The sequence below is a fragment of the Etheostoma spectabile genome, chromosome 14 (assembly GCF_008692095.1).
Source record: "Etheostoma spectabile isolate EspeVRDwgs_2016 chromosome 14, UIUC_Espe_1.0, whole genome shotgun sequence".
NCBI classification, from domain to species: domain Eukaryota; kingdom Metazoa; phylum Chordata; class Actinopteri; order Perciformes; family Percidae; genus Etheostoma; species Etheostoma spectabile.
The window spans coordinates 1,344,360-1,358,407 of record NC_045746.1 but is presented as its reverse complement, the minus strand read 5'-3'; the positions used below and the strand labels follow the sequence as shown (position 1 = coordinate 1,358,407).

At 41.0% G+C, this 14,048-nt stretch overlaps 1 protein-coding gene across 1 annotated transcript in view; it reads left to right on the top strand.

Annotated features, from left to right (window-relative positions):
- Nucleotides 1-814, top strand: part of fabp4a (fatty acid binding protein 4a) — a 1,572-nt gene extending 758 nt beyond the window's left edge. The window contains exons 3-4 of the mRNA XM_032535812.1: nt 74-175; nt 706-814. Coding sequence (XP_032391703.1) covers nt 74-175; nt 706-759 — 156 coding nt within the window. The 3' untranslated portion in view covers nt 760-814. The remainder of the gene's footprint in view (nt 1-73; nt 176-705) is intronic.
- The last annotated feature ends 13,234 nt before the right edge of the window (nt 815-14,048 follow it).

The following is a 14,048-nucleotide window of genomic DNA, read 5'->3' as shown; positions in this document are numbered from 1 at the left end:
TTTTTTTTTTTTTTTGAGGGCAAAACAAATCTTTCTGTTCTGGTAATTAACGGCTTGTGTGTGTGTCCTGTAGACCGTGGTAACTCTGGAGAACGAGAAACTTGTGCAGAAACAGAGCTGGGATGGCAAAGAGACGAATATCGAGAGGGAGATATCAGATGGGAAATTGATAGCGGTAAGGATTTAGTTTCTAATGACTTTCTGGAACCTAGTAAACTGGTACCAAACTCTAATTTTCTAACTTTTAAAAGCCTTACGTGTGTCTGCAATTGTCTGTAAAGTACTTTATCACTCATGAACATCCTTGCGTTTTTTGTTGTAAATGCACAGGGTTTGCTTTGTTTAGTTTTAAAAGGCTTCCAGTTTAATATGGTAATGATCAGTTATTTTCACCACTGTCTCCACACCCTTTACTTGAGGGAATAAGGCAAACGTGTATTTTAGGTAAAAATAATGGATTAAATGTCATTGTACTATAGGAGTAATGGGGGCACAATATCTTAATTATGGAGACAAAGTACTCCCATGGAATAGAGTGGAGTCAGGCTACATCACAGGATTAAAAAAAATTAGTCAGTCACTTGAAAGGATAGCTGCAGCCCAACATCTTTTACAAACTCAAAACCTATGCAGGAATTTATCTTTACCTTCTAACAAACTACATCTCTTGCGCCTAAAACTGCAAATGATATCTGTTTTCCACAGAAATGCATAATGGGAGACGTAGTCGCAGTGAGGACGTACGTAAAGGAGGCGTGATGGAGTGACTGGCTCAGTTCAATGGGCGTAATACCAAAGGCGTGTTCTGCTCTTTTGTTTATCTTCACTGTGTTGCCAAAATCACATGTCTGCATCTGTTTTCCAACATGACTTATTTGGAATTGTGACAATTTGAATAAAAAAATTGAAATTTGCGTCTGTTTTATTTGAATGGTGTAACGTTTTGACAATATTGAAGCATTCCAATCATTGGGGCAAGTGGTACAAAAACTTTATGACCACATGCACAATCTGACCAGCTGATTTTAAGTTTCATGGTTTATTCTGGAATATTCCACATGCGTCACTCTTTCCAGCTGCTTTAACTTTCATGCTTGTCTCTTCACAAAAGCAAAAAGACCCAAACCTATTGCCTGTTCAAAGGTCAAGCAGTAAGTCAGCCATCCCGATGATATATGATGCTTGTTGGCAGGGACTCGGTGAGGAATGTGGATTTTTGAGTAACCTACTGGGAGCATCGTGCAGAGGTCAGTGAGGAAATGTATTTCTCTCCCCCCCCCCCCCCCCCCCCCTCTTTTTGGGAGGTTGAACATTTCCCATTGCACATGTACTGGCAGCTTTGTGTACATGTTGAAACTAAAAGCATTATGGGTTGTCCCCTCCCTTTGGATGCTTGTCAAGAGTTTGGGGGAGGGAATTGTTCCAGAGCCGAAGGGCCACTTTCCCATGACAGGAAAAGAGACGATAGCACTGATTGGACCTAATGGCCAAAACAGGTGAAATTGTGGGCCAACTCTCTTGTTTCCTTCTGTGTGGACAATGGTACCGGCAGTGGTCAAGGACGCACTGTGTTTGAACTTTTGGGAAGATGCCAAGTGGATGACATTATCACTGGATGGCTAGCAAAGGTCACCAGTTTTATTAGTGTGTCATTGGCCATGTTTTTAATGCTTCAAAGACCTTTCCCTTCTACCGCTAAAGAGCCATTTGGTTACTCGACCTACTGCGAAATAACATTTCCTTTTAAACACGTATCCCAGCTCCCTACTGACCCCAAAAAGCCCCAGGTTCACTATCAATTGACATTTTTGTGATTGTATTACTTTCAAATGTATTAAGGAATTTGTGCCACTAACTGCACAATCTCTTAGGTAATCTTGTGTCCCTGTCTTGTATAGAGGCAGTGTCCAGTTATTACATATAAAGGCCTCTCACTGGTTTTAACAGACATTACATCACCCCAATCCTGGCTTCATTTCAATGGCTCCCTGTTCGAATTAGACTTCACAGATCACTTTCAAAGCCAGCCTATGTCAGTTGTTTTACAAAATGAGCACATACAAACTGGCATACAGGAAGTCTGGGCCCAGGTAGTGTTCTATTAAAGGAGTGATGGTTGGTTTCTGGGTTTTCAAAATATATTAAAGCTGCCATCTACTGTATATGCTATATGCACTTCATTTGGGAAAACAGGGTGGCCCCTCGCCCCCAAAACGTTCGTCTGAACATGGCCCACACTCTCCAAACATCTGATAATGGGATTCTGTTTTGTCCTTCTTGGATGCAAGGAAAGACAATCCTCAGTGTCTGGTGGACCATGAATCATCTTGCAAAGCCTTGAATGTGATGTTGCAACATTAATATTATGATGCCATTGCTTTTAATACATAGGCTACCTGTAGTTAAAAATGAATAGGGAAAATAAAGCGTGGTTAGCCCTGTTAAATAATTGACCATTCAATAAACCTTCATGCTGTGAATGCTTTGCACCCCATATCATCGATGATCAAATTCATCTGAGGAGCTTCTGCTTTTATCTACTCTTGTCTGTGTGATTTCTGTTCTGTATGCGCATTATAAAAGGACTCTAAAAACATGATCATTTTCTCACAGCCAGAAAGAAAAGATCACATCTGCTATGGATTCACTTACAGGTGCAGTGCTTGTGATCCACAGGCATCTCCGTCACTTTGTTTGGATAACTGCAGGGAATGAGGCAGATCTCCACCTCCCTGTTTTATCGCCGACATCTTGATTTGATGGTCTGTGGTGTCTCTTAATTAATTGAAAGTGAAGCTTTGTGCAAGTAACTCTCAGGCATGGTGTTTAAGCATTTTTCCATGAGATGCATCTTCAATATTTGGATAAGAAGGATCTGGACAGTATAAAAAGAATACACAACTGTAGATATTAACAGAGAAGATGAAGCTGAGATTCCCTCCTAACATGTGGAATAATACTCTGTAAGTCGAAGGCCAAACAGGATAGAAAGGGAAGTATTCCACTGGAGAGAAAAGGTCCTGATCTTCCTCCGCTGGCCACAGTTGACGCAGGCAAACCTCGCATCAGCAGAGAGGTTGCAGAGCAATTAGGAAACTGTTCAGGAAGGAGCATTATAGTGAGAAGCCTGCTGAGAGTTAACCGGCCTGGTGTGTGTGTGTGTGTGTGTGTGTGTGTGCGTGTGCATGTGCGTGTATGTTCTCATGCTTGATAGACAAAGGTATCTTGTTGACACTGGGGTTATTTTGTGTCAAGAAAGATTGTCTTTGACTTTAGAAGAATTACCTCACATCCTTTGCAAAACATCTGGAAAGCTCCACTTGAGCTGCAGCACTGACACCCTTCCTCCGCTTGTCCTTCACTTAAACTCTGTAAAACACCAACACCTTTCATGTTTAAGTGGATCAACAGGGCTAAAGATACATGATGTATGAGCTTTCATTCACATGCAACATACTGTATGACTTCATTTTACTTTCCTTTATGTTTCACTACCAAATTACATTAAAACAAAAGAGTGATTCACTTTTTATTGATTTATTACCCATGGCTTGAGAAGGAACGCAAGACACTTGCTAAATGCAGTCAATCACCCATTCTTTAATTCAGGGATGCTCACCTGGGGCGCAATGAGTGAGATTGATGTGTAGACCGCAGTGTCTGGGGTTGTACATTTTTCAGCCACAACAATCTAATCTTTAAAGCAGAGAACAGAATTTGGGCTATTTTAACCAAAGATCACAGGAAATATGAACAACTAGGAAAGAAACAATCTCAGGGACATTTCTTTTTGAGACAACTTTGTTATTTGGTTGAATTAAGAGGACTCTACTTTAAAGTTTAAAGACTGTAACTGAAGATGTCAGAATAACGTAACGTTAAAAACGTCTGGGCTTAAGCTTCACAACAACTTGATGTCGGCTTTCTCATTGGGGCTTTTATGTTGAGTCTGAACCACTTTGGTTTCAGGGAAATTCAACAAAAAAGCATAAAACAGCAAATATCCCGCACCACTCTTTGTGTTTTTCCACTTAGGTTTCTGCTGGAGGGTGGGGATGACCTTGGGATCAAGCCCAAGTCAGATACATCTCACTGACTGTAGGAGGGTTGCCGTGAACGCCTCCACATTGAACAAACATCAGTTTTACCCTAGTCTTGCATTGCCAAATCTTACTCCACAGCGTTGCGGAGGAGGGTCTGACTAGTCCACACGACATTCCTGGATGGGAGAAAAACGTGCTCTGGTTGATTGGCTTTTTTAAAAACCAATCACAATTGTCTTGGGCGGCTGTCGTGCTGGACTCAATGATGGCACCTCTTCAAAATAGCCTTGGGAAGGAACTTGTTTAATGGAACATTCAAAAGCTGTTTTAGTGGTGCAACAGAAAAATAGACTATCAACAGATAGTCGCTAGCTGTCTGGATTTCCCCTGCCGATTTTAGAATGCCAAAACAAAGAAAGCGGAAAGTGACAGACATCTGGCCAAATCCGACCTGATCCTGGAAATGAAACGTCGTCGATATAGACTAGTTTTACCCTTAATCCTCTCCACAGGACTTATGGCACCTATGTTGACCCAAGATCAGTCTCCAAGGGCAACCAAACAGCTGGGCAGAACTATGTCAGTTGAACTGTAGGGGAGGCTGGTTGCCACGCAACAAGCTTTCTTTCCACTGATCCTCGCAATCCATTTGTACTAACTCTGATTTCATCAACAAGTCTCTGAATGTTGTGCAAGCTGTGCCCTGTCTGGTCGCACAGAGGCTGGCTGTTTTATTATCTCCCCAACACTCACAGAGACATATCTGGGATTCCAGGATGGGACTCTGTTTTGGATCAAAGATTGCTGTGTAGAGCTCTGGATTTAACCAATCAATCCACAACTTTACACATCTTTATTCATCACATATCAGCAGTCATTGGTGCTTAGTTCTGCATCTGATGTGCACAATTGGTCTTTTCCACCACATACATACGTACTTGCTTCAATGGGAATAAAGTCCAAAGCAATAAAGTAGAACACACAAGAAAAAAGAGGTCAGAGGCTCAGCTAAAGCCAACTAGTTTAAGACTTGAGATGTCTTTGGGGATTTTTGTTCCTGAAGACCTTTCTTTTTGATGCTGCCTTTCTTTAAATGACTGCTCATTTTTTTAAATTTCTTATGCTGCACTGTAACTTTTATTCTTGTGTTTTATGTGTCTATTTTTTAACTGTCTATTCATGTGTTTTACTAGTTTTTAATGCTTATGATTTTTAACTGTTTGTACTTGTGTTTTATCTGTTTAACTGATTTTGTGTAAAGCACTTTGAATTGCCCTGTTGCTGAAATGTGCTATACAAATAAAGCTGCCTTGCCTTGCCTTGCCTTAAAGCTTTTACTTAATTCTTGGTATACAATAACGCAGATTGAGATGGATGGTTTATGTGTTGAAAATGTTCTTAAAGTGGCGATTCTTTTCTACTCGAGTGATAACAGTGGAACTGTGCTGAGAGTTTAGCAGTCGGAAGCCTAGAAATAGAATAGTTCTCATTTAATTTTTGTGGATTTTTTATTGCTACATGAGCTTCACAATCTTTAAGAATTGTTGCACAGTTCAATTTTTCTGTGTGTATACAATGGAGAAATACTGCAATACAGGATTCTTTTATGGGAGAGGTCACACCAGACTGAGTTTGTAAAACAGCAAATATATATAAATATTACAATACTTTCATCAGTGGGCCATGGGCTCAATCACCATTGTGTTACACTATTTCTGTGCCAGATAGTAACTTCACAAACGTGTTGTGTGTCAGATTACAGCTTTAATGTATGAACATAACAATATTCATAATAAAGCGGATGTTTTTTAAACTTTTCTCACTCTGAGTAGAACGGGTGTAGAGCCAGCTCAAAATGTAACTTCTAAAAGCCTCTCCACTGTTTGTGAGGAAATACAGTTTGGGCTTTGAGGACATCACAAAGAATAACTGTTTTTCAAGTCATCCCACCAGGGAGTTCCTTTAAAATCTAAGAGTGTATTAGCTCAGAGGAAGGACGGTGAAAATCTTTAAAGTGAGGCTATACATACCAGACCCAACACAATGGTTCCCCCCAGAGAGCACTGTAACAAAAAATCACCTGCCTGCTCTTTATTCTGTGTGCAAATGCCTGGGCATTTCTGTTCAAAAGCAGATAGAGAAAGGCTTTGATGGGCAATAAAAAGTCAGGAAGTGTTCGTGTTCTGTGCTGAATCTGCTGTAAATCACCAGTGTTGGCTTTATCCATTTCTCGTATGACTAGTGTGTGACAGGACATGTGATCTGTAATCTGGTGGGGGTGATAAGGGGATGGGGTGATCTTTGAAATCAGCGAGTAATTGTGTTCTTGTGAGTCTCTGTTTAAATATGTGTGTCTGTGTTAAACTATACTCAGCCAAAAAAAAAACATACTTTTTTCGGGACACTTTTGTAAAAAAATCAAAATAACTTTAGAGATCTTCATTGTAAAGGGTGTAAACAACGTTTTCCATGCTTGTTCAATGAACCATAAACAATTGATGAATATGCACCTGTTGAACGGTCGAAAAGACAATAACAGCTTGAGGGTGGTCGGCAACTAAGGTCACAGTTATAAGAAAATTAGGAAGTAAAGTAAAGAGACACTTCTACTGACTCTGAAAAACATCAAAAGAAAGACGACCAGGGTCCCCGCTAATCTGCGTGAACGCGCCTTAGGCATGGTACAAGGAGGAATGAGGACAGCAGATGTGGCCAGGGCAGTACATTGCAATGTCCGTACTGTGAAACGGACAGGTACAGGAGGGCAAAAACAACCGCGAGAACTGTCCATTCTGGTGCAGTACATGAGGAGGAGATGCCATGCTGTCCTTAATGCAGCTGGTGGCTGCACCAGATACCGAGGGCTACTTATGATTTAGACCCCTCATGTTCAGGGACACATCATTTAAATTCTGTTAGTCACATGTCTGTGAAAATTGTTCAGGGTATGTCTTAGTTTTTAAATCTTTGAATGTTCATGGAAATATTTGCATGTGTTAAGTTCACTTAAAGAAGAAAAGCAGTTGATGGTGACAGGACGTTTAATTTTTTGGCTGAGTATAGGTGGGGACGTAACATACTGTATAAAGATCTGTAGTTTGTTCACAGCAAGCTTGCTTTGTGCCCAACCCTCAGGAAGAACTCAGTGACTCTGTGACATGCAGAGCGGTTTATTTTGTGGCCATAGCATGAAGAACAAGAACATAACTTCTGTTAAGGGGTAAACCAACTTCAAACACAAAATTGTTACCAATATCCAATCAGTGAAACTGTAAGATGTATGCATTTTCTGCTCTACGGAAAACAAATTTGTTTATGCATTTTAATATATGTCTTTTGAAATGGTTATTTTCAGGACATGCATATCTTATTGTTTAAATCTACGTATGAAAAGCCAATTAAATCAACCCTTACCCTTGAAAATTGTCTTGGGATGGGATAACTTTGATGTCAAGATCATCTGTGACCATTTTCCATGAGCAATAAAAGAGCCACTCTGGGGATTTCAGGAGCAGACATTACAGTTTGAAACAAGACTGTTCCCACCGGAAGAACAATTTGCCTTTTTATGTCAGACAACACACAGACTACTTACGATAACACAAAGAGAGCAAGGTATTTAAAGAATCTCAGTAGATAAAGTGATGGAAAATGATTTGTTGTGGTTTTTATACCATTCGTATGCACACAGACACAGACACACTGACCTTCTGTTGCAGGTGGTAGGGCTGAATGGAGTTGATATTTTAATTGTCAAACTATGCTGTTTGTCTGCCCTGGGTTCAGTATTTTATCAAGCAATGTAACTGTAGACAGAGGAAGGTTAGGTTGAGAAACAGGAACAACTGAAGCTTAGACTTCATGCTTCAGATTTATTGCTTTGTGTTCAGTACAGTTAGTGTATGTTTGTCAATTCTTAATAGGATCTATTTAGAGTTTAAATGAGCTGTATAATGTTTAAAAGGGGTCAAACCAAGCAGGTTTCAGGAAGCTCATATTTAACCCTTGTGTTGTCTTCCCGTTATGAATGGACGTTTGTTATGAACTTATCCTTCCAGGTCAAAATTAAAAAATATATTTTTTTGTGCTTTTCCAATGTTTCGTGCTTTTCTGATTTATTTGTCACTTTTTCCATGCTATTGGCACGCTTTAAAAAAAAAAAAACCTGAGCTGGTTTAATAATAGGTTTTACACTTATTCTTGGAATTCATGGTCAACAAACCTCATTTATATCAAATTATACATACGTTTTTAGTTAAAAAGGCAGAAATTATGAATTATTTTGACTAATAGTTAAGATCAGAGGATGTTGAGTGGATCACAGATGGATAGATGTCGAAGTTTAGTCTGGATACTGTTTTGACCACTGTTTTTGACCATTAAAAAAGATCGTTATTTTTGGGCAATTTGGTTGAAAGAAATCCCTATTTCTAATATAAAACACTTAGAAACGGGTCAATTTGACCCGAGGACAACACAAGTGTTAAAGCCAAATATGACATCTTGCTTTAGCCACACTGTGCTGTGTGAGTCACCGGTCTCTCTGCTTACTCTGCAGGTGACCGCTGAGTCGTTAGTGTAACCTGAAACACCTGAGTGTTCCCGGGTATTTTAGGCCAGGATCTCCCTAGGCCTGCTGTTAGTCACTGCAGTTTCAGCTCTTCTGTCCGTCTTTGGGTTTGGCTATGTTGCTTTAGTTCATTCATATTTATGCTTTGTCTGCACGTTACAAAACACACACACACACACCAGGCTTTTGTACAATTCAGAATTTAGTAGATGCAACAGTGTTGCTCAGTGAGTTTTGCATTGGCACATTGTGTCATTTGATTGCTTTGAAATGAAAATAACATTGGAACAAAACTAATTGAACAACGTTGAAGGGATAATTTATTACAAGAATTTGATCTGTAGTTAGGAACAAAATGTATGCAGGGTTGAGAAGTATTATAAATTACAAAATGAACGTAATTTCATTTTGTTGCATTACTGAGGCCAAATGTGGAATTCAATTAGTTACTGACCAAATTAATTTCATTTATTTCTTTATAAAGACAGCACACGTTCATTAACATTTCTGTAAATGTGCCAGTGTTAGCCAGCTGGCCAGAATGTTATGAGAACCATTAATTGACTTGGTCAGTTGTTCCCAGATGTCCAGTCAAATTAAAAGGAAATTGCTTTGCATTGATAAATTCATCTAAATAAAGTAATCCACAGCTTCACATTCATAATAGGTAACTTATAACAGAAAGCAATTACATTTCCAAAGGAAACCTTCGTAACAGTGAGTACATGTGAGATGCGATACACTTTTTTTCTGTTTGTGTGACTGTGTGGAATTTCTTTGAATTGCAATGAATTTAATTCCACTTCCTAACATTCAAATTCAACACACACACAAACACACACACACACACACACACCTGACCATCTTCTTATTGATCCTTTAATTTTGTCTAACTTGGTTGATTTAACTTTGCAAAACTTTATCATGGTGTGTCTCCTATTTGTTGAGGCCAGGTCATAACACAGAGATTGTGAGGGGAACATATGGTACAACAAATAGCTACAATCAAGTTTTGAGTCATTGTCCACAGTATGTACAATGCGGCTAAATGTAATTGTTACATTTTATTTACCGACTAAGCGCAGACATGTTGGACTTGGCGTAGGAAACTTTCAATAAAAAAGACAATAGGCCATCAGGAAAGTTGGCCTGATAGACACATTGAGACTTGCTGTAGGCTACAGGCACTTCCCCACAATGCACTGGGGAGATAACTACAGCCTCTGATAGGCGGGAGGAAAACGGAAGCCATTAATCACAGGCTGACCTTTCTCCAAGTTTGTAAACAGGCCTTTCGGCAGCATAATTCCAAACAGCAAACCTCTTTGAACCCTTCAGGTGATTTATTGAAACACCACAAAGTTTTATTTTTATGAGTTGACTGTAACGTCTATTGCCAAGGTGAAACCAATGGATAGTTGTGCACCTTGTCAGTATAAGAGCTATTCAGCATCCAGCGCTGTTTTCTAATGTATTTATAAGACAGGACTGATTTTCTTTATTAAGCTTAACCATGCAATAAATTGAGAGGTCCATGGGTTTACAGCTGTTTGTGTCAACGCCCGTTAGGAAGAGCTCAGCTGCCTTCCCTACGACGCACAGCTGACGGTTAAGCAAACAAGCACCCTCTGTGGATCAACTCTTTTGTCTTGTCAGCCACTTTCGTTAGGAAAAAAGCAGAAGGGAATGTGGAGCATGTGACTAAAGGTCAAGATCCTGACACTAGTGTAGTGAAATAAGAGATGGCGATGGTGGAGATGAATTGCACCAATTTTAGACATCAGAAAAAAAACATTTGGGCCGCAGAGCATGTAGAAAAAGGTTTTCTAAAGGGCTTTGTTGCGCTAGCGGGAGAAGTAGAAGCAGCAGAAAAAACTTTGTTATAAAAGAACGTAGGAAAAAAACTAGGAGAAACGGCTTTCAGTCATTATGCGGCACAGTCATTGAAGTTTTATGCAGTATGTGTGTATGTATGTATGTTTGTACTGTATGTATGTACTGTAATGTATTGTATGAATGCATGTATGTATGTCTTTATGTATGTACTGTTTTTATGACCTGTATTTATGTATGTACTGTATGATTTAGAATTTTTATAACTTTAATTTTTTTCAGGAGCTATCACACCAGACACACAGTTTGTAATACTGTAAATGTATAAATATTGCAATACTGTCATCAATAGGCCATCAATCACCATTGTGATTGTGTTACCTCCTTTAGGGACATCAGACATTTATTTGAATGAAAATCTTTGAGATTACAGCTTCAATGCTTTAAAGATTACAAGCCTGTAGCTATTCCAAAACATTTCATTGTTTGCTAGCTAAAAGGTAAGTCAGTTAGCATATAAACACAGCCTCACACCCTCTCTCTCCTGTTGAACATCATCAACGAACAGCAGCAGGCCCACCCCGACGGTGCCCATATAATCGCAGGAGACTTTAATAAGGCCAACCCGTCCAGACTGTACTCCCGAAATTCTATCAACATGTCAAGTGTCCTACTAAAGGACAGAACACTCTGGATCATGTTTACTCCAACATTAAGCACGCATGCAGAGCCATACCCCTCCTCCATCTTAGCCAGTCAGACCATCTCTCTCTCCTACTCCCTCCAGCCTAAACACCTCTATTCCGAGCTCCTCACAGATGATTGTGCTTCTCACCCTTTCTCTAAGGGAGATGCCAGCCACCCTCCTGAGGAAACCCATTTTGACCACTTGTACCCTGGCTCTTGTTCTATTGGTCATGAACCAGCCATCATGACCATAGGTAAGGGTAGGAACAAAAAACTGACCGGTAGATGGAGAGTTTTTGCCTTCTGGCTCAGCTCTCTTTTTGTCACAACGGTGCGATAAATAGACCAATCTTCCGCTCCATTGTCCCCTCACTCGCGAACAAGACCCCAAGGTATTCAAACTCCTTCACTTGGGGTAAGCTTGGATGGTTCCTCGCTTCCCCCTCCACAGGGTTTTCCAGGAGCACCTTGGAGCCGACTAAAAGTCCTTTTCCATGTCTTCTCCAAACTTCTCCCACACCCGCTGCTTTGCCTCTTTCAAGGCAGTGGCTGCAGCCCTTTGGGTCCATCGAGGACCTTGCAACTGCCTCTGGATCCCTCCGGGATAGCACATCCCGGAAAGACTCATTCAGTCGGACGGCTTCCCTAACCACCGGTTTCCACCAGGGTTTTCATGGGTTACCGCCCCTTGAGGCACCTAAGACCCTAAGACCACAGCTCTCCATCGCAGCTTCAGCAATGGAAACTCGGAACATTGTCCACTCCGGTTCAATGCCCCCAGCCTCCACAGGGATGAACGAAAAGCTCCGCCGGAGGTGTGAGTTGAAAGTCTGTCGAACAGGGGCCTCCTCCAGAAGTTCCCAATTTACCCACAGTTCCCCTTTGGGCTTACCAGGTCTGTCCAGAGTCTGACCCCATCCCCTATCAGATGGTGATCAGTTGACAGATCCACCCCTCTCTTCATTCGAGTGTCCAAAACATACGGCCTCAGGTCAGATGAAACGTTTATAAAATCAATCATTGACCATTGGCTTAGGATGCTGTGGTACCACGTACACTTATGAGCATCCCTATGCTTGAACATGGTGTTTGGTATGGACAATCCATGACTAACACAGAAGTCCAACAACAGGCAACCACTGGTTTAGATCAAGGGGGCCGTTCCTCCCAATCACGCCTCTCCATGTATCTCAATCATTGCCCATGTCCAACTCCCCCAGCAGAACTATGGAGTCCCCCACTGGAGCCCCATACAGGACTCCATTCAAGGTCTCCAAGAAGGCCGAATACTCCGAGCTCTTGTTTGGTGCATATGCACAAACAGCAGTCAGAGTTTTCCCACCCATCACCCCCAGGCGTAGGGAGGCAACCCTCTTATCCACCAGGGTAAAATCCAACGCAGCGGTGCTCAGCCGGGGGATTGTGAGTATCCCCACACCCTCCCGGTGCCTCACACCCTGGGCAACTCAGTAGTAGAACAGAGGCCAACCCCTATCAAGGAGTATGGTTCCAGAACTGAGACTGTGCGTAGAGGTAAGCCCCTTAAAGCCCTGTTTAGGCAGGCATTTGGCCTGACCTGTCTGACCTGTCTCTCACAAATATTATACCAATAGTTACGTTCATTTTATTTTTGTGGGGCTAACTTTGTCTGTCTGCCTTTTGCCTATTTGCAAATAGTGCACAGTTGGTTTATCAGAGGTTTTTGCTGATAACGGTAGCCTGCTGCTGCTGAAAACGAGGATGATGAGAGAAGTGAACATGAAACAAAATAGTAAAATTGTGGGTCTTAAAACCAAAACAACAAGCTAAAAGACCCTAAAGCACTCTGCAGAGCTGAGGGGAACTGCAGAGTCTGAGATAATTATCTGTGTTGCCATTGTGAGCGAAACATTCCTCTTTCCTCTTAGAGCAGTTATAAAGAATGCAAGTATATTTCATGAGGGGATAGGAAAGAAGCATGGTTTCAAAGGAAGAGGAGGTTACATTGACAAACCTCTCACCTATTTGCCACAGTTTGCCAACAGGGAAAAAATTGAGCATGTGCCGAGACGTTAAAAAAGCAGGAAATAACGAGAAATAGGTGAAGGATAAGGAGATAAGGAAGGGGATGGGAGGAATTTGCTTGAAGCAGGAGCTGGTGGGAGAGCCGTTTCTCACTCTCCCCTTGGGTGTTCCTGTCAGGGCTCCAGGGAAGCAGACATAATTTACTTAATTGGCTTTCACTGTTACACATATAAGACAAAGTAAAAAATATCTCAGAGATTTTTCACCTCTCTAGGCCAAAGGTAACATGGACTTTCCTTCGCTGTATCCGCAAATTAAGTATTTTTTCGTCTCAGTACTTTGCTCCAGTCAGATATTTTCAAGTACATGCGCAAATCACAGTAAATGGACCAATGTGTAAACATTATATACTTCAATCTGCATGAAATCAATGAATTGAAGAGATGAATCATATTTGAGCCTGTAAAGAACTACTTTAAACATGAAATTCTACATCCTTGACTATGCCCTTTTACTCTCATTATAGCGTGTGGCATACTAATTGTTTTACATCACCTAAACAGTCTGAATAATTTATACATAAATCACATGACAGCTGCCCTCCCCACTCTCTCAAAACAGGACGTGAGTGACCCCCTTCCCCACATTCTCTGGACGACCTGCGACCCACTAGACTCATTCTGACTGGGCGAAATCAGTGTGCTTTAACCTTTGTGTGTACTAGGAGCTTAAACCAGTGTGTGGTTGTACAAGGCAACATACCAGTACGAAAACCGCATGAGCATAGACAAATCCACAAGAGTGGATTAAGCTTTTTGACAAACTTGAATGATGAATTGAAGATCCAAGAGTCACTGCTTTTTGTAGAGTCCCAAATCCTTGTTGGCTAAGACTTGTGATATGCTGTCATC